Source organism: Procambarus clarkii, chromosome 67, assembly GCF_040958095.1.
Source record: "Procambarus clarkii isolate CNS0578487 chromosome 67, FALCON_Pclarkii_2.0, whole genome shotgun sequence".
Lineage (NCBI taxonomy): Eukaryota > Metazoa > Arthropoda > Malacostraca > Decapoda > Cambaridae > Procambarus > Procambarus clarkii.
The window spans coordinates 14534334-14554470 of NC_091216.1; the positions used below are offsets into that span (position 1 = coordinate 14534334).

Below are 20137 nucleotides of genomic sequence, written 5' to 3' on the forward strand. Positions count from 1 at the left end.
GTGGACCTCTTGGTAGGCGGGGTGTAGGGCTCCCCTTGGACCTCTTGGTAGGCGGGGTGGAGGGCTCCCAGTGCACCTCTTGGTAGGCGGGGTGTAGGGCTCCCCTTGGACCTCTTGGTAGGCGGGGTGTAGGGCTCCCCGTGGACCTCTTGGTAGGCGGGGTGGAGGGCTCCCCTTGGACCTCTTGGTAGGCGGGGTGGAGGGCTCCCAGTGCACCTCTTGGTAGGCGGGGTGTAGGGCTCCCCGTGGACCTCTTGGTAGGCGGGGTGTAGGGCTCCCCTTGGACCTCTTGGTAGGCGGGGTGGAGGGCTCCCAGTGCACCTCTTGGTAGGCGGGGTGTAGGGCTCCCCGTGGACCTCTTGGTAGGCGGGGTGTAGGGCTCCCCGTGGACCTCTTGGTAGGCGGGGTGTAGGGCTCCCCGTGGACCTCTTGGTAGGCGGGGTGTAGGGCTCCCCGTGGACCTCTTGGTAGGCGGGGTGGAGGGCTCCCCGTGGACCTCTTGGTAGGCGGGGTGTAGGGATCCCCGTGCACCTCTTGGTAGGCGGGGTGTAGGGATCCCCATGCACCTCTTGGTAGGCGGGGTGTAGGGATCCCCGTGGACCTCTTGGTAGGCGGGGTGGAGGGCTCCCCGTGGACCTCTTGGTAGGCGGGGTGTAGGGATCCCCGTGCACCTCTTGGTAGGCGGGGTGTAGGGATCCCCGTGGACCTCTTGGTAGGCGGGGTGGAGGGCTCCCCGTGGACCTCTTGGTAGGCGGGGTGTAGGGATCCCCGTGCACCTCTTGGTAGGCGGGGTGTAGGGATCCCCATGCACCTCTTGGTAGGCGGGGTGTAGGGATCCCCGTGGACCTCTTGGTAGGCGGGGTGGAGGGATCCCCGTGGACCTCTTGGTAGGCGGGGTGGAGGGATCCCCGTGGACCTCTTGGTAGGCGGGGTGGAGGGCTCCCCGTGGACCTCTTGGTAGGCGGGGTGTAGGGATCCCCGTGCACCTCTTGGTAGGCGGGGTGTAGGGATCCCCGTGGACCTCTTGGTAGGCGGGGTGGAGGGATCCCCGTGGACCTCTTGGTAGGCGGGGTGGAGGGATCCCCGTGGACCTCTTGGTAGGCGGGGTGTAGGGCTCCCCGTGGACCTCTTGGTAGGCGGGGTGGAGGGATCCCCGTGGACCTCTTGGTAGGCGGGGTGGAGGGATCCCCGTGGACCTCTTGGTAGGCGGGGTGTAGGGCTCCCCGTGGACCTCTTGGTAGGCGGGGTGGAGGGATCCCCGTGGACCTCTTGGTAGGCGGGGTGGAGGGCTCCCCGTGGACCTCTTGGTAGGCGGGGTGTAGGGATCCCCGTGGACCTCTTGGTAGGCGGGGTGGAGGGATCCCCGTGGACCTCTTGGTAGGCGGGGTGTAGGGATCCCCGTGGACCTCTTGGTAGGCGGGGTGTAGGGATCCCCGTGGACCTCTTGGTAGGCGGGGTGGAGGGCTCCCCGTGGACCTCTTGGTAGGCGGGGTGTAGGGATCCCCGTGGACCTCTTGGTAGGCGGGGTGGAGGGATCCCCGTGGACCTCTTGGTAGGCGGGGTGTAGGGATCCCCGTGGACCTCTTGGTAGGCGGGGTGTAGGGATCCCCGTGGACCTCTTGGTAGGCGGGGTGTAGGGATCCCCGTGGACCTCTTGGTAGGCGGGGTGGAGGGATCCCCGTGGACCTCTTGGTAGGCGGGGTGTAGGGATCCCCGTGGACCTCTTGGTAGGCGGGGTGTAGGGATCCCCGTGGACCTCTTGGTAGGCGGGGTGGAGGGCTCCCCGTGGACCTCTTGGTAGGCGGGGTGTAGGCATCCCCGTGGACCTCTTGGTAGGCGGGGTGTAGGGATCCCCGTGGACCTCTTGGTAGGCGGGGTGTAGGGCTCCCCGTGGACCTCTTGGTAGGCGGGGTGTAGGGATCCCCGTGGACCTCTTGGTAGGCGGGGTGTAGGGCTCCCCGTGGACCTCTTGGTAGGCGGGGTGGAGGGATCCCCGTGGACCTCTTGGTAGGCGGGGTGTAGGGATCCCCGTGGACCTCTTGGTAGGCGGGGTGTAGGGATCCCCGTGGACCTCTTGGTAGGCGGGGTGGAGGGATCCCCGTGGACCTCTTGCTTGAAAAGGCCTACGGGCAAACAGCCTCAACACTATTTTTGGGACTTATTGCAACTTTGCAGCTAAAGCCTTGCAGATCAGTACAGTATACCTTTTCTATAATAAAGAAACCATGTTTATACGGTGTCATCTAGTTTCCGAAATGCTCTCTGATGTATAACTAAAGTAGTTAATATAGGAATATAAGAACGAAGAATAGTGAAAATAGGAATATATGAACGGAAAGTAGTTAAAATAGGAATAATACCACGGAAAATTTTTTTAAATAAAAATAGAACTACGGAAAAGTTCATTAAATAGAAATAGAACAAATGGAATACAGCTGAAATATTTATAGAACACGAGGAAACTAATTCATTAGGAATAGAAGTGTGGAGAAGTAGTTACAAATAGAACTAGAACAACGGAAAAGTAGTTAAAATAGGAATAGAATAAGAGAAAACTATTTTTTGCATTTCTAATGCAATGTAAGCTCACTTATATCTGTTAACATTATAAACAAAAAAGAACTGGCGAACATTTGTCGCTTTAAATGTTTTCAAGTAGAGTTGAGGGGTAACTGGACTATATGATGATTTTATTTTATTTATTTTATTTATATATATACAAGAAGGTACATTGGGTTTGTGAGAATACATTGGATAGTACAGTATTTACATTCTTGTAAAGCCACTAGTACGCGCAGCGTTTCGGGCAGGTCCTTAATCTAGCAGATAATTTTAAGTAGGTAATTTCTATCAGAATTGATAAATGATAAAGATACATTGCAAGAGAAAAATGAGATGAGAGAGCTTAGTGAGTGATGGTGAGGGGTAACTGGACTATATGGTGATGGTGAGGGGTAACTGGACTATATGGTGATGGTGAGGGGTAACTGGACTATATGGTGGTGATGGTGAGGGGTAAGTATCGCGCCCCTGTACCTCCTGACGAAGGTTAGGCGGCTTACTGCGCCTGCGCCGTGCATGCCTCCCGCCAGGTGGATGTCTCTCCTCCCTCATGTCTTCTTCTGTAATGCATTTTCATCTCTCCTGTTGCAGTAAATGTTATATTGTGACATCTCTTCTAACAGTGCCCTCAAGTAGTGTTTGTAATCATGTTGTGTTATTAGTCAATGTTGTACAGTGGTGATTCCGCTCCTGCCCTGTGATACTTTGTGCAAGATTACATTGCGTGTAGTTCACCCTCCCCCACCCCCTTCCTATCCCTCAGCTTTTAAAGGTATTTAAGTTTACTTTATCGTCAATTTTTCCTGGTGGTGTACTTTAGTCTATGCCCCCTCCCCCTCCCCCTCCCCCTCCATAAAAATTAGTGCAGTTTGAGCTCATTATATTTTACGCTGTTACTGCATCGAAGTCTTCTGGGTCCTGGTCCTCCTTCACTCTAAGGAGAAACGTCAATTTGAGATATTTTTGTTGACTGGATCAGAAGACTCCGAGATGATGAGTGTTAGTGGCATGCCCCGAGGCGCGTCTGGCGTGTGTCCTGGCCTGTGTCTTGGCGTGTGTCCTGGCTTGTATCCTGGCGTGTGTCCTGGCCAGCTCTGCCACCCTACCTGCAACACCCACTTACCAAACTGGTTTTGCTGACAGTTCTCTCTCATTCTCCTGGCTACCCGGGAAGTTCTACTCCCTCATTTCAATGCTTAAAAGCGACTGCCTATCTAGTGATTCAGATGGTGACCTTAGTGATCCAGAGTGATGATTGGCGGTGTGGCGAGCCAGGAGGTGACTTGGTGACTGTCAGTAAAGGGTTTCAGAGTGGTTGTCTACCAGTTTGGTAATGTGGACAGAGTACGTGCTTCCTGACGGAGCTGGACTTGGGATACTGGTTATGTTAGAGTAGAAGACTGACGGTGTGTTGCGTGTGGTGAGGCACAGTATGGCATGTAGGGCGAGGTGTGTGCGCCTCACTCTAGTAGTGTAGTGGTAGAGTGCCACCCCCTTCAGTATGCAAGCAACATTTTAATGATATTTTTTGCCAAAAAAAGTTTTAAAAGTAGATTTAGTATAGACTGGTCCATTAGATGAAGTATAATTAGGAATGTTGAGCCGCCAGGAAGTAGCTGAGTGTAGAATGTGGTTTAGAGTGTGCGATAGCATAGTGCAGGGAAATGTAGGGCCAAGAATGTTGTATAGGGGTGTAGACGTAGAGGTATAGGATTTGGTTAATGGGTGTGTATACTTGTATAGCCGTAGCTCACTGTGTGGTCCATTAGGTGCGCGACGTCTCCACAGGGGGTCGCTATCCCCATCACTCCTCTTGCTCACTTAACATCAACTAACATGTAGTCCTGTCTGGATCCATATATTGGATGTAGACAACTTTCCTGTTTGTCTGTCTTGTGTAATGTGCTAAACATAACTGATCTTTCTTTCTATATAATCTATGTGGATGCGTCTTCAACATGCTTCTCTCTGGCCACTCTTGTCTTGTGCCCATGGCGGTGTCTCAGCTTGATGTGGGTGTGGGCGGGTGTGGGCGGGGCCCAGGACCCCTCCCTCCTGCTCAACACCACCACACACTACATGTACCGCACCTGCCTACGCTCCTGCACCTGCTTAAATCACTGCTTCTCTAATTTTTTAACACAGTTGTAGACAATTTTAGATGCAGAAGTCGCGTGATGAGCGCCTCTCACTACCCCCCACTGGACGCTGGAGGGCGGCCCCACCCGTGCGGATACTTGACCAATTCCCCACCATTATTGTTCCCGGTGAATAGTGGCCAGTGTGGCAGGTACACAGGTGTTGGCGTAGGCGCGGTAGATCACTGTTGTGGGCCCACAGGTTGTGATATCCCCAGCAACAGCAGGTGTTATGGGGCCGGCGGGGTCCTCCCTCCGCCCCCGCCGGCCTCACAGCGCCGCCGTCTTCTTCATTACAGGCGAGCATTAGTCTGCCAGGCTCCCCATTTAACATACGGAGAAGCTCCCGAGGTAGCCATCAGTTCACCTGGCGGACCACAAATGGCCGGCGCTTTGGTGACAAGAAGCCGCTGGTGCTGTCCACGTACCTGGACGCCCAAGAGCACCTGCCCTACGCCGACGACTCCGCGGCGGTTACACCCATGAGCGAGGAGAATGGCGCCATCATCGTGCCGGTGTATACAAACCTGGGCTCCCGACACAACTCCTACACATCCCACACCTCCCGCATTTCCTACACCTCTCACGGCGACCTGCTCAACGGCAAGCCTCCCACCACCAAAGAGTCGCAGCTGCGGTCAAGGTCGCGCAACATGGCCTCCTCCCTCGTCCCAGAGGTCATTATTGTAACTTTTAGTGGCGAGTGTGTGAGTAGTGGACCCCCATACCCGCTGCTACCCCTTTACCAGTCCATCTCCCTCTTTGTCTATCCCCTGTGTCCCCCTCCCCATCCCCGACCGCTTGGTGTGGCAGAGTTGTTGGTGTTGGCCCAGTGTTCCCTGCTAAGTGATGGCCACAGCCTCCCTCACCTACAGTAGCTCCCTCATCATTAGTTGGTTTCTCATATCCGCACCTCCGCTCAACATCATCTCTTATGATTCCTCTGGCACGCTTACTCTCTCTCTCTCTCCCTCTCTCTCTCTCTCACACCATCTCTCTCTTACCTCAGCACCAATATTATTGTACTTTTTCAGCATCACAGCTTTTTCCACCTTCATCTTCCATTGAGCACATGTGACAGTATCCCTCAAATGTATGGAATGATGAGACGGACTCACGTGTCTCCCTGTGTGAGCCAATGGACCAGACAGGCACTTAACTAAGCCATACTATGATGCCAGGAACAGACGTAGAGCTAGTAACCTTCTCATGCCAGGAAGAGACTTAGTACGGGAACAGAGTAGAGCAATAACAATGGCCTCCTACCAATACCCATTGTTAAAGTCTGCTTTTGTAACCCTCCCTAGCTGGACAATAAGCACATGCTGCAGATGCTTCCGCTCAAACTGGAGGGTGAAGCTCTCACTAAGAAAGAAGACGAGGTCATTGATAACATCATTCGTGAAATATTTGGGCCAGATATCAACCTTGAATATATCGACAAAGATGCAGTAAGTAGGCAACTAGACCTATGTTTTCATTACTAGTTATTTCTCTGAGAGAGCAGAGTCCTGTGTTGTGTTAGATAAAGTTGATACACTCCCAGGATTGTGTAAGACTTACCCTTTTTGCATTGTGTTCAGGACTCGCTCAGTCTTCCATACTTTTAATTTCTGCTTTTCTGGACAGATGTTTGTCCCTCCTCCCCCAATTATATTCTTAAAAGAACATTCACGATACATTACTTTAATGACAAAAAGATAAAAGAGGAGTCCAGTGTTAACTCGACGGGTTATGAGTGGTAGACTAAACCGCCTGCTTTCTCTTCCTCCACAAGTCCGTACAAGGCACTCCGCTAGCAAGATCAAAAGAAAACGTTGTAGTAAGTTCACTCCTGTGTGCCCGATTGACCGTCTCCACTCTTCTCTCTCTCTCTCTCTTCTTTATTTTGTGGTCCGGCTCACTACCAAGAGAATGTCCACGCACTTCCAGAATCCGCCACCACCTACTCTTAAGTTCCTCACCCCTATCCTGCAGTCTCCCCTTCCTCCAACCCCCGTTTTCTTTCTCTCTCTCTCTCTCTCCTTGTGGACACCGAGGTCACTCGTCCGAGGCTCCTCCACGTGTAGCACAACTGCACCCTTACAGTCGGAGACGTGTGCTGCCCTCAGTCATGCGAAAGCCTACAATTGCCGTGAAATCTTACAATTACAGTGAAAGCTTACAGTTACAATGAAAGCTTACAGTTACCGTGAATGTTCCAAAAACTTTGTCCGAGACGTTCTCTACTCAATCATGCGGTACTTTAGTATCTCTTGGTATACCAGCTCCTGCGGTACTTCAGTATCTCTTGGTATACCAGCTCCTGCGGTACTTCAGTATCTCTTGGTATACCAGCTCTTGCGGTACTTTAGTATCTCTTGGTATACCAGCTCTTGCGGTACTTTAGTATCTCTGGGTATACCAGCTCTTGCGGTACTTCAGTATCTCTTGGTATACCAGCTCCTGCGGTACTTCAGTATCTCTTGGTATACCAGCTCCTGCGGTACTTCAGTATCTCTTGGTATACCAGCTCTTGCAGTACTTTAGTATCTCTTGGTATACCAGCTCCTGCGGTACTTCAGTATCTCTTGGTATACCAGCTCCTGCGGTACTTCAGTATCTCTTGGTATACCAGCTCTTGCAGTACTTTAGTATCTCTTGGTAAACCAGCAAAGTAAAAAGTTTAATATCGAAATTAACTAAGTAATGAATATGTAAATAATTTGCGCGTGTCTCTAAGGAGATGTGCGATGAGCAGCGGGAAGTATATCCAAATATTTGGGTTCTGAACTTGCTTGTGGGAGTAAACACGAGACTAAACCACCAGACTCGTATATATGTAACGGACTCAAGAACCAATGATTGTCTTGCCTGACTTCCCATCTGCATACAGATAACAGTGTCGAAGCTTATTGCAAGCCAGCAGACGGCCTCCCAGGGCAGCTTATTGCTAGCCAGCAGACGGTCTCCCAGGATAGCTTGTTGCAAGCCACCAGACGGCCTCCCAGGGCAGCTTATTGCAAGCCAGCAGACGGTCTCCCAGGACAGCTTATTGCAAGCCAGCAGACGGCCTCCTAGGACAGATTATTGCAAGCCAGCAAACGGCCTCTCAGGGACGCTTATTGCAAGCAAGCAGACGGTCTTCCAGGACAGCTTATTGCTAGCCAGCAGACGGTCTCCCAGGACAGCCTCCCAGGACAGCTTATTGCTAGCCAGCAGACGACCTCCTAGGACAGCTTATTGCAAGCCATCAGACGGCCTCCCAGGGCACCTTATTGCAAGCCAGGAGACTGCCTCCTAGAACAGCTTATTGCAAGCCATCAGACGGCTTCCCATGACAGCTTATTGCAAGCCAACAGACGGCCTCCCAGTGCCGTTTATTACAAGCCAGCAGACGGCCTCGCAAAGCAGACAATTGCAGACCACCAGACGGCCTCCCAGGGCAACTTATTGCAAGCCAGGAGACGGCCTCCCAGGGCAGCTTATTGCAAGTAAGCAGACAGCCTCCCAGGGCAACGTATTGCAAGTCAGCAGACGGCCTCCCAGGATAGCTTATTGCAAGCCTACAGACGGCCTACCAGGATAGCTTATTGCAAGCCAGCAGACGACCTCCCATTAGGACAGCTTATTGCAAACCAGCAGACGGCTTCCCATGAGAGCTTATTAGAAGCCAGCAGACGGCCTCCCAGGAGAGCTTATTGCAAGCCAGCAGACGGCCTCCCAGGAGAGCTTATTGCAAGCCAGCAGACGGCCTCCCATGAGAGCTTATTGCAAGCAAGCAGACGGCCTGCCAGTACAGCTTATTGCAAACCGGTAGACGGCTTCCCATGACAGCTTATTTCAAGCCAGCAGACGGCCTCCCAGTGCAGCTTATTACAAGCCAGCAGACGGCTTCGCAAAGAAGATTATTGAACACCACCAGACGGCCTCCCAGAGCAACTTATTGCAAGCCAGCAAACGGCCTCCGAGGATTGCTTATTGCAAGTCAGCAGACGGCCTCCCAGGACAGCTTATTGCAAGCCAATAGACGACCTCCCAGTGCATCTTATTGCAAGCCAGCAAACTGCCTCCTAGGGCAACGTATAACAAGCCAGCAGACGGCCTCCCATTAGGACAGATTATTGCAAGCCTGCAAAGGGCCTCACAGGGCAGCTTATTGCAAGCCTGCAAAGGGCCTCACAGGGCAGCTTATTGCAAGCCTGCAAAGGGCCTCACAGGGCAGCTTATTGCAAGCCTGCAAAGGGCCTCACAGGGCAGCTTATTGCAAGCCTGCAAAGGGCCTCACAGGGCAGCTTATTGCAAGCCTGCAAAGGGCCTCACAGGGCAGCATATTGCAAGCCTGCAAAGGGCCTCACAGGGCAGCTTATTGCAAGCCTGCAAAGGGCCTCACAGGGCAGCTTATTGCAAGCAAGCAGACGGCTTTCCAGGAAAGCTTATTGCAAGCCAGCAGACGGCTTCCAAGGACAGCTTATTGCAAGCCAGCAGACGGCTTCCCATGATATCTTACTGCAAGCCAGCAGACGGTCTCCCAGGACAGCTTATTGCAAGTCAGCAGACGACTTCCCAAGACAGCTTATTGCAGGTCAGCAGACGGCCTCTCAGGACAGCTTATTGCAAGCCAGCAGACATTCTCCCAGAACAGCCTATTGCAGATCAGCAGACGGCCTTCCAGGTCAGTTAATAGCAAGCCAGCAGAGGGTCTCCCAGGACAGCTTATTGCAAGCCAGAAGACGACCTCCCAGGACTTATTGCAAGCCAGCAGACGGCCTCCCATTAGGACAGATTAATGCAAGCCAGCAAACGCCCTCCCAGGGCAGCTTATTGCAAGCAAGCAGACGGCCTCCCAGGGCAGCTTATTGCAATCCAGCAGACGGCCGCCCAGGACAGGTCATTGCAAGCCAGCAGACGGCCTCCCAGGAGAGCTTATTACAAGCCAGTAGACGGCCTCCCAGGGCACCTTATTGCAAACCAACAGACTGCCTCCTAGGACATCTTATTGCAAGCCAGCAAACGCCCTCCCAGGACAGCTCACTACTGGCAACACTGCCAGCTTCGTGTGTCACATCTCAGTGTTCCATAGTCGCAATACCGTGTTCTATAGTCGCAACCCCGTGTTGCATGTTTTCAGCCCCATATTCTGTTATTACATCCCCATGTTCTGTAGTCATCGCCGCGTTCCGTAGTCACATCGCCGCGTTCCGTAGTCACATCGCCGCGTTCCGTAGTCACATCGCTGCGTTCTGTAGTCACAACGCTGCGTTCTGTAGTCACAACGCTGCGTTCTGTAGTCACAACGCTGCGTTCCGTAGTCACAACGCCGCGTTCCGTAGTCACAACGCCGCGTTCCGTAGTCACAACGCTGCGTTCTGTAGTCACAACGCCGCGTTCCGTAGTCACAACGCCGCGTTCCGTAGTCACAACGCCGCGTTCTGTAGTCACAACGCTGCGTTCTGTAGTCACAACGCCGCGTTCCGTAGTCACAACGCCGCGTTCCGTAGTCACAACGCTGCGTTCCGTAGTCACAACGCCGCGTTCCGTAGTCACAACGCTGCGTTCTGTAGTCACAACGCCGCGTTCCGTAGTCACAACGCCGCGTTCCGTAGTCACAACGCCGCGTTCCGTAGTCACAACGCCGCGTTCCGTAGTCACAACGCCGCGTTCCGTAGTCACAACGCCGCGTTCCGTAGTCACAACGCCGCGTTCCGTAGTCACAACGCCGCGTTCCGTAGTCACAACGCCGCGTTCCGTAGTCACAACGCCGCGTTCCGTAGTCATAACTAGTGATTAAGATTTAATTCAATATATTTCTTTATTATGCACCCCATACCCATGCCGTGGTGGTTACAGAGGCACATAAGAAGTTCGGGAAGAGAACCCCAGAGTTCGTGTACCTAAGCTAGTAACAATCTTGTGAAGCTAGTTATACAATTGTTAAAGTTACATACACATGTATATATGTATACAATCATTTACACAAATACATATAATCAATAATCTTTTTATATCACAAATGAGTCAACAAAAGTGTTAACGGCGTTTAACAAACCTGGGCAAGTATTTACGCGTCTACTTACGATCCTGTACAACTTTAATCTTTATCGGCATTATTTGCATTTATCAAATAGCTTACGAGCTCCGAAACAGCTCCATGAACTGTTGTAGTTGTTATTAACAGCCTCGTCGTGCTTCGGAGCTCATAAAATGCTAAATAGATGCAAGCAACGCCGCCAAAGATTGAGAAATGATGCACAGGTTTCGTAAGTACTTGCGTATCTATTTGATGAATCCGGCCCCCTGGCAGAGAGGCAGCCAGCCGCCGCCCGTAACGGTGGTGGGGGCGCTGAAGGTCTTGACGAGGGTCAGCACACCACACGGCAGCAACTGCTCCCTCCTCCTGGAGTGTGACTTCATACTCTGACTCCCTACTTCCTCCTCCCCCTTGTCCTCCTCTCCCTTCCCCTCCCATGGCTTCCTCCAGCAGTGCGTGTGGAATGTCTTCAGCTGTGCCCCTCCCTCCCCCTACCTCACAGTGACTGGCATGCTCCTCACAGCTCATACTTCACCCCGACCTTCCTCCAAGACCAGTGTGATGTGCCCCTCATCTTTCCCAGACAATTCCTCATCGTCATTTTCTCTCTCATGTCATTTATCCTGAGTCACCTCTTCCAGGCACCCGCCATTGTTGTAATGCCACACTGGTCAGCTGAGGCACTGAGTCAGGTGTCAAGCTAGTGTGCCAAGTGCTGGCACCAAGAGTCTGGCAGGACCCACCCTGTTACCAAGTACTATGTAAGTGACAGTCTCACTACTGCTGCCCCGACCAATCGGAGATGTGAGCAAATTAGTGAGAGAAAATAAAGCCTCATGTATGTTATTGTTCTTGCAGAACACACGAAATGTTCACTACCACATGATTGTTCAAAGTGTTAAGATTACTATTAAGTCTGTGAACGATAAACTCTTGCCTAAAACAAATTAGAAACGATTTGTAAATATTGGTGCGGTTATATAATGCTGCGAGTGACCCCTCACACTGACCGTTCACATGTGACGGACACTGACCGTTCACATGTGACGGACACTGACCGTTCACATGTGACGGACACTGACCGTTCACATGTGACGGACACTGACCGTTCACATGTGACGGACACTGACCGTTCACATGTGACGGACACTGACCGTTCACATGTGACGGACACTGACCGTTCACATGTGACGGACACTGACCGTTCACATGTGACGGACACTGACCGTTCACATGTGACGGACACTGACCGTTCACATGTGACGGACACTGACCGTTCACATGTGACGGACACTGACCGTTCACATGTGACTGACACTGACCGTTGATGCGTGACAGTAAGGTTATATAAGAGGATAACAGCTGGACTCGATGATATTCCCCAGAGCCTCAGCTGACCATGTGGGTGCCAAGCTTGTCGCCACCCCCCTCACCCACCACAGCCCGCAGCCCTCACCCCCTCACCCACCACAGCCCGCAGCCGTCACCCCCTCACCCACCACAGCCCGCAGCCGTCACCCCCTCACCCACCACAGCCCGCAGCCGTCACCCCCTCACCCACCACAGCCTGCAGCCGTCACCCCCTCACCCACCACAGCCCGCAGCCGTCACCCCTTCACCCACCACAGCCCGCAGCCGTCACCCCCTCACCCACCACAGCCCGCAGCCGTCACCCCCTCACCCACCACAGCCCGCAGCCGTCACCCCCTCACCCACCACAGCCGTCACTCCCTCACCCACCACAGCCCGCAGCCGTCACTCCCTCACCCACCACAGCCCGCAGCCGTCACCCCCTCACCCACCACAGCTCGCAGCCGTCACCCCCTCACCCACCACAGCCCGCAGCCGTCACCCCCTCACCCACCACAGCCCGCAGCCGTCACCCCTTCACACACCACAGCCCGCAGCCGTCACCCCCTCACCCACCACAGCCCGCAGCCGTCACCCCCTCACCCACCACAGCCCGCAGCCGTCACCCCTTCACACACCACAGCCCGCAGCCGTCACCCCCTCACCCACCACAGCCCGCAGCCGTCACCCCTTCACCCACCACAGCCTGTAGCCGTCACCCCTTCACCCACCACAGCCCGCAGCCGTCACCCCCTCACCCACCACAGCCCGCAGCCGTCACCCCCTCACCCACCACAGCCCGCAGCCGTCACCCTCACCCACCACAGCCGTCACTCCCTCACCCACCACAGCCCGCAGCCGTCACCCCCTCACCCACCACAGCTCGCAGCCGTCACCCCCTCACCCACCACAGCCCGCAGCCGTCACCCCCTCACCCACCACAGCCCGCAGCCGTCACCCCCTCACCCACCACAGCCCGCAGCCGTCACCCCCTCACCCACCACAGCCCGCAGCCGTCACCCCCTCACCCACCACAGCCCGCAGCCGTCACCCCCTCACCCACCACAGCCCGCAGCCGTCACCCCCTCACCCACCACAGCCCGCAGCCGTCACCCCCTCACCCACCACAGCCCGCAGCCGTCACCCCCTCACCCACCACAGCCCGCAGCCGTCACCCCTTCACCCACTACAGCCCGCAGCCGTCACCCCATCACCCACCACAGCCGTCACTCCCTCACCCACCACAGCCCGCAGCCGTCACCCCCTCAACCACCACAGCCGTCACTCCCTCACCCACCACCCCCGCCCACTCCCACCACCCTCCCGACCTCTCCTCTTCATACGCAAATTGTACAAAACCACAAAGATTGTGATTGATCTGAGGCTTATGTCTGTGAAGTGGTGTGCGGGCGAGGCTGTGGGAGGTGGTGCGGCGCTGGGCTTCCCACTTAGCAGGGGCGCCGCCTGGTGCCGCCTGGGCGGTGATGCATGAGTGTACTCTGTGGTTAATAATGCCAGTGTGACTTATTTGTATTTTATTTTATATTGTTTTGAGGGGAAACAGATGGAGGATGTTGACGCGGCCAGGTAAGGCACCACCAACCCACCTTACTGTTTGTGACCCATACCTCACCTGAGCCTTGAATGAGAGTGGGTTGTGTATGAAGGCGTTTGTCCTTGACGTTCACCCGTATATGAGAATGCACCACTCACCTGTTTGTTCTCACTGGACCCGTAACTGGGGACTTGATGAGTCCTTTCTCTCTAGAGCAATTTCCTCACCATTACCTGTGACACGCCATATCACTAATGCTCACATGCTCCTCTTAACACGAGACGTTGCCGGGCATCAGAAAAGAGTAGTTCTCAGATATAAATTATTCATGATATATATGTACATATATATATATATAAAATATATATTTATTACATGTATCTCTATCAGTGGAGCTTTCCTATTTCCAAGCGGAACGCCGCAACCATCAGGTTCCCAGTTTAGTCTGCCTTTCCAATTTAAGAACCCAGCCATTTTCTATGGTCAGAGCATGTAGCGTAAATGCCAAGGCAGAAGTCGGCGAAGTAGGCGATCAATATCTATTTTAATATTCAGAAGCTGATGTCAAGAGAAATGTTTCCCACAATTGGTCCCGTTATGTTTAGCAATGTCACTTTTGTTCAGTAATTGTATCTGTAGTGAATCTCATTTTGAAATTAGGTCTTCGCCAACGCTGCAGGAACGCATTTGAATGTTGCCTTCTTAACAAATAAGATTATTATGCACAGCTCTTAGATGCTCTGAAGGATTTATATACTGCATTATGTATAGTCATATACTCTCAGTGACAGCCTTCAGGATATCTAAGGGATCGGGATTGGTATAATGACATGCATTTATCCCTGGACGATAATGTACATTGTGCAAGTACTTGCCTGAAGCAGACGGCCGGCAGTGATGTACTCACAGTACAGCCACTTGCACACAAGACCAAGGACTGTAGCCACCTACCGGCAACCTCACCCAGATTCAAGTGACCTTTCAGCCTTTGCAAAGCACTTGTCTCGTCTGTAAAACTAAGAGGATAGCTGTGCCAAAAATATATGTAACTATGATTCAGAGTTGATTGAGTTTGATTCAGTATAATCTGTATTAATGATATATATACGCCAGCAAAGTTACTCAAAGTCAGTGAGATGGAGACTAGACCCACGACTATCATGACGTCGACGTTTGATGACCACATTTGGCTCCTCTTGACGTGTGTATTGACTGAGCTTCTGGCGTTGCAGGACGGGTCGATGGATCCCGACGAGGTGTTGGCGCTCAAGCTCAAGAACCAGGAGTCCAACCCCTTCATAGACCCCATCCAGAAACACACCGTTGTTGACATGAGAGGTGAGGCTCAGCTCTACTGCTTCCTCCTCCTCCTCCTGGTGTCTCACTCCTGCCTCAGATCATGGTGATGTTGCCAGTGACGAGGACAGGAAGCCTGCGGCTTGTCGAGGACCCCCCCAGCGGTTTATAATGTAATACTTGCAGTGTTCCTGGTCAGACACGAGGGGCGCTTAACCTGTGTGTGGCTGGCACCATAGATGAAGTACAGCTGTTTAATTCGTTGGCTCTGACCCCTGCTGGTGACACACTGATGTTTGCTTTCCAAGTGCCACTGATACTTAAAGTCCCAGTGGCACTGACACTTATATTGCCAGTGCCACTGATACTTAAAGTCCCAGTGGCACTGACACTTATATTGCCAGTGCCACTGATACTTAAAGTCCCAGTGTTATTGAAACTTAAAAGTCCATTCTCGTATCTGTCTGCTATTCATACCTATGTATTTTATTTGTAATTTTACACCAGGGAATACAATTGATAATATAGATTTTGATGTGAAGCTTGTGTTAATATAATGATGTCTTGACAGACGTTAATATGGTGATGTCTTGACAGACGTTAATATGGTGATGTTTAGACAGACGTTAATATGGTGATGTTTAGACAGACGTTAATATGGTGATGTTTAGACAGACGTTAATATGGTGATGTCTTGACAGACGTTAATATGGTGATGTCTTGACAGACGTTAATATGGTGATGTTTAGACAGACGTTAATATGGTGATGTCTTGACAGACGTTAATATGGTGATGTCTTGACAGACGTTAATATGGTGATGTTTAGACAGACGTTAATATGGTGATGTCTTGACAGACGTTAATATGGTGATGTCTTGACAGACGTTAATATGGTGATGTCTTGACAGACGTTAATATGGTGATGTCTTGACAGACGTTAATATGGTGATGTCTTGACAGACGTTAATATGGTGATGTTTAGACAGACGTTAATATGGTGATGTCTTGACAGACGTTAATATGGTGATGTCTTGATAGACGTTAATATGGTGATGTCTTGATAGACGTTAATATGGTGATGTCTTGACAGACGTTAATATGGTGATGTCTTGACAGACGTTAATATGGTGATGTCTTGACAGACGTGATGGTTCTCAACGACATCATCGAGCAGGCAGCAGCGCACGCAGGCAGACAGAGCCGGGCCAGCGACCACGGGGGTGAGTTTCCCCGCCAGTCCCCATGTTTGCCCGCCCTTAACACCCCCCCTTCCCCCAGCTCGCTCGTGTGTGGCCCGCCCCTCTTGTCTCAATATATATATATGGTATCCTTACTCTCCCAAAGGCTGTACCTAGTGCATTGCATATACATGTTGCGAGGCCTTGTTTGTGATTCACATGACATGAGAGGAGGTGGACTTGGTTATGGCTAGTGTGAGTCCACCGGGGCCCTGCCCATGGGGTGGGGTCCACCGGGGCCCTGCCCATGGGGTGGGGTCCACCGGGGCCCTGCCCATGGGGTGGGGTCCACCGGGGCCCTGCCCATGGGGTCCACCGGGGCCCTGCCCATGGGGTCCACCGGGGCCCTGCCCATGGGGTGGGGTCCACCGGGGCCCTGCCCATGGGGTCCACCGGGGCCCTGCCCATGGGGTCCACCGGGGCCTTGCCCATGGGGTAGGGTCCACCGAGGCCCTGCCCATGGGGTAGGGTCCACCGGGGCCCTGCCCATGGGGTGGGGTCCACCGGGGCCCTGCCCATGGGGTAGGGTCCACCGGGGCCCTGCCCATGGGGTAGGGTCCACCGGGGCCCTGCCCATGAGGTCCACCGGGGCCCCTGCCCATGGGGTCCACCGGGGCCCTGCCCATGGGGTAGGGTCCACCGGGGCCTTGCCCATGGGGTGGGGTCCACCGGGGCCCTGCCCATGGGGTAGGGTCCACCGGGGCCCTGCCCATGGGGTAGGGTCCACCGGGGCCCTGCCCATGGGGTAGGGTCCACCGGGGCCCTGCCCATGGGGTAGGACTCCACGTGAACCCTTCCCCATGGGGTGGGGCCAAGGATCTCTGTTGCTTCACAACTCACACCCAATAATCTTTTCTTTATGTTTAAGTGTTGAAGGTTTACGCTCAGTATACCGGGCCATATTGGTGTACCTGTGTAGTATACCGGGCCTTCTTGAGGTGCCTGAATAGTATACCTGGCCTATTTGGTTTACCTGTACAGTGTACCAGACCTCAGTTTACTTGTATACTATACCGGGACATTTGGTGCACATGCACATTATACTGGGCCTTCTTGCTTTACCTATCCAGTATGCCAGGCCTTCTTGGTTTACAGGCACGGTATACCAAAACTTGATTTATTTGTACAGTATACCAGAGCGTCCTGGTTTACCTGAATATTATTCAACTTAGTTTACCTGTTCAATATATGGAACCTTCTTGGTTTACCTAATCATTATACCTAGATTTCATGGTTTATCTTTACATCGTAACTAGGCTTATTAATTTAAAAGTACAGTAAACCGGGCCTTTTGGTTTACCTATACAGTATACTGTGCATCCGGGTTTACTTGTTCAATATGCTAGCTCTATTGGTTTACCTATACATGATACCGGCCCTCATGCGTTAAATGTACAGTATACCGAGCCTATTGGATAACCTGAACAGTATACCCGACCTTGGTTTAATTTCACTCTATGCTGAGCTTCCTTGGTGTACATGTAAAGTATACCGTTCCTTCTTGGTTTCCTTGTACTGTATACCAGACCTTGGTTTATCTGTTCAGTATACCAGGTCTTTTTGGTTTACCTTTAGTGTACGGGTTCTTTTTGGTTTACCTGAACCGTATAATTGGGTTTGCAGGTATATCTAGAGTTTACGGGGCCTTCCTGGTTACGAGTGAAGTTTACATAGGCTTATTAGTTTACATTTACAGTATACCGGTATTTAATAGTTTATTCACTATATAGGGATCTTAGATTTTAGCTGAACAGCATACCGGACTTTCTTGGTTTACCTGTAGGGTATACCGGACCTCTTGGTTTATTTGTACAGTGTATACAACCTCTTGGTTTGCGTTTTAGTGGACAAATCCTCTAAGTTTATCTTATAGTGTACCGGACCTCTAGGTTTACTTCTATAGTGAAGAGGGCCTCTTGATTTACTTTATAGTATACAGGGCCTCTTGGTTTACTTGTATAGTGGACAGGGCTTCTAAGTTTACTTGTATAGTGTACAGGGTCTCTAGCTTTACATGCATAGTGTACAGGGACTCTAGGTTTACATATATAGTGTACCAGGTTTCTTGGTTTACTTGTATAGTGTACCGGATCTCTTGGTTTACTTGTATAATGTACCAGGTATCTTGGTTTACTTTATAGCGTACAGGATCTATTGGTTTACTTGTATAATGTACCAGGTCTCTTGGTTTACTTTATAGCGTACCGGGTCTCTTGGTTTACTTGTAGTGTACCGGGTCTCTTGGTTTACTTGTATATTGTACTGGGTCTCTTGGTTTACTTTATAGTGTACCGGGCCCCTTGGTTTACTTTACAGTGTACCAGGTATCTTGGTCTACTTTATAGTGTACCGAGTCTCTTGGTTTACTTTATAGTGTACCGAGTCTCTTGGTTTACTTTATAGTGTACCGAGTCTCTTGGTTTACTTTATAGTGTCTTTGACCCCTTGGTTTACTTTATAGTGTACCGGGTCCTTTGGTTTACTTTATAGTGTACCGGACCCCTTGGTTTACTTTATATTGTACTGGGCCTCTTGGTTTACTTTATAGTGTACCGGGCCTCTTGGTTTACTTTATAGTGTACTGGGCCTCTTGGTTTACTTTATAGTGTACCGTGCCTCTTGGTTTACTTTATAGTGTACAGGGCCTCTTGGTTTACTTTATAGAGTACCGGGCCTCTTGGTGTACTTTATAGTGTACCGGGCCTCTTGGTTTACTTTATAGTGTACCGGGCCTCTTGGTTTACTTTATAGTGTACCGGGCCACTTTGTTTACTTTATAGTGTACCGGGCCTCTTGGTTTACTTTATAGTGTACTGGGCCTCTTGGTTTACTTAGTGTAATTAATCACAATGATGAATGCCACTTGAAAAGTTTGATGGGGAGAGTAAGTGGACCAGCCAAGTCCTTGAGGTACACCTCACTCTGTACCAGTAAGGGGTACACCTCACCCGGTACCAGTAAGGGGTACACCTCACCCGGTACCAGTAAGGGGTACACCTCACCCGGTACCAGTAAGGGGTACACCTCACCCGGTACCAGTAAGGGGTACACCTCACTCTGTACCAGTAAGGGGTACACCTCACCCGGTACCAGTAAGGGGTACACCTCACCCGGTACCAGTAAGGGGTACACCTCACCCGGTACCAGTAAGGGGTACACCTCACTCTGTACCAGTAAGGGGTACACCTCACCCGGTAACAATAAGGGGTACACCTCACCCGGTACCAATAAGGGGTACACCTCACCCGGTACCAGTAAGGGATACACCTCACCCGGCACCAGTAAGGGGTACACCTCACCCGGTACCAGTAAGGGGTACACCTCACCCGGCACCAGTAAGGGGTACACCTCACCCGGCACCAGTAAGGGGTACACCTCACTCTGTACCAGTAAGGGGTACACCTCACCCGGTACCTGTAAGGGGTACACCTCACCCGGTACCTGTAAGGGGTACACCTCACCCGGTACCAGTAACTGGTACACCTAACTCGGTACCAGTAAGGGGTACACCTCACTCTGTACCAGTAAGGGGTACACCTCACTCTGTACCAGTAAGGGGTACACCTCACCCGGTACCAGTAAGGGGTACACCTCACCCGGTACCAGTAAGGGGTACACCTCACCCGGTACCAGTAAGGGGTACACCTCACCCGGTACCAGTAACTGGTACACCTAACTCGGTACCAGTAAGGGGTACACCTCACTCTGTACCAGTAAGGGGTACACCTAACTCGGTACCAGTAAGGGGTACACCTCATGTCACCTCTCCGGTACCAGTAAGGGGTACACCTCATGTCACCTCTCCGGAAACAGTAAGGGGTACACCTCATGTCACCTCTCCGGTACCTGTAAGGGGTACACCTCATGTCACCTCTCCGGTAGCCGTAGGGAGCAAACCTCATGTCACCTCCCCGGTAGCCGTAGACCTCATGTCACATCTCTGTACAAAGTAGCGTACCTTGTTGCTCTCTGCTGATGATGTTGCAT

The 20137-nt window shown here is 52.0% G+C and overlaps 1 protein-coding gene across 9 annotated transcripts in view; it reads left to right on the forward strand.

Annotated features, from left to right (window-relative positions):
- Positions 1-20137, forward strand: part of LOC123767550 (sodium voltage-gated channel paralytic) — a 328629-nt gene that overhangs the window by 196090 nt on the left and 112402 nt on the right. For 8 of the 9 annotated variants that reach the window (XM_069310346.1, XM_069310351.1, XM_069310354.1 and 5 more), the window contains 5 exons: positions 5000-5377; positions 6008-6151; positions 6478-6522; positions 14848-14953; positions 16055-16132. In XM_069310346.1, the coding sequence (XP_069166447.1) occupies positions 5000-5377; positions 6008-6151; positions 6478-6522; positions 14848-14953; positions 16055-16132 (751 nt within the window). The remainder of the gene's footprint in view (positions 1-4999; positions 5378-6007; positions 6152-6477; positions 6523-14847; positions 14954-16054; positions 16133-20137) is intronic. The other variant, XM_069310352.1, reaches the window with a different exon arrangement.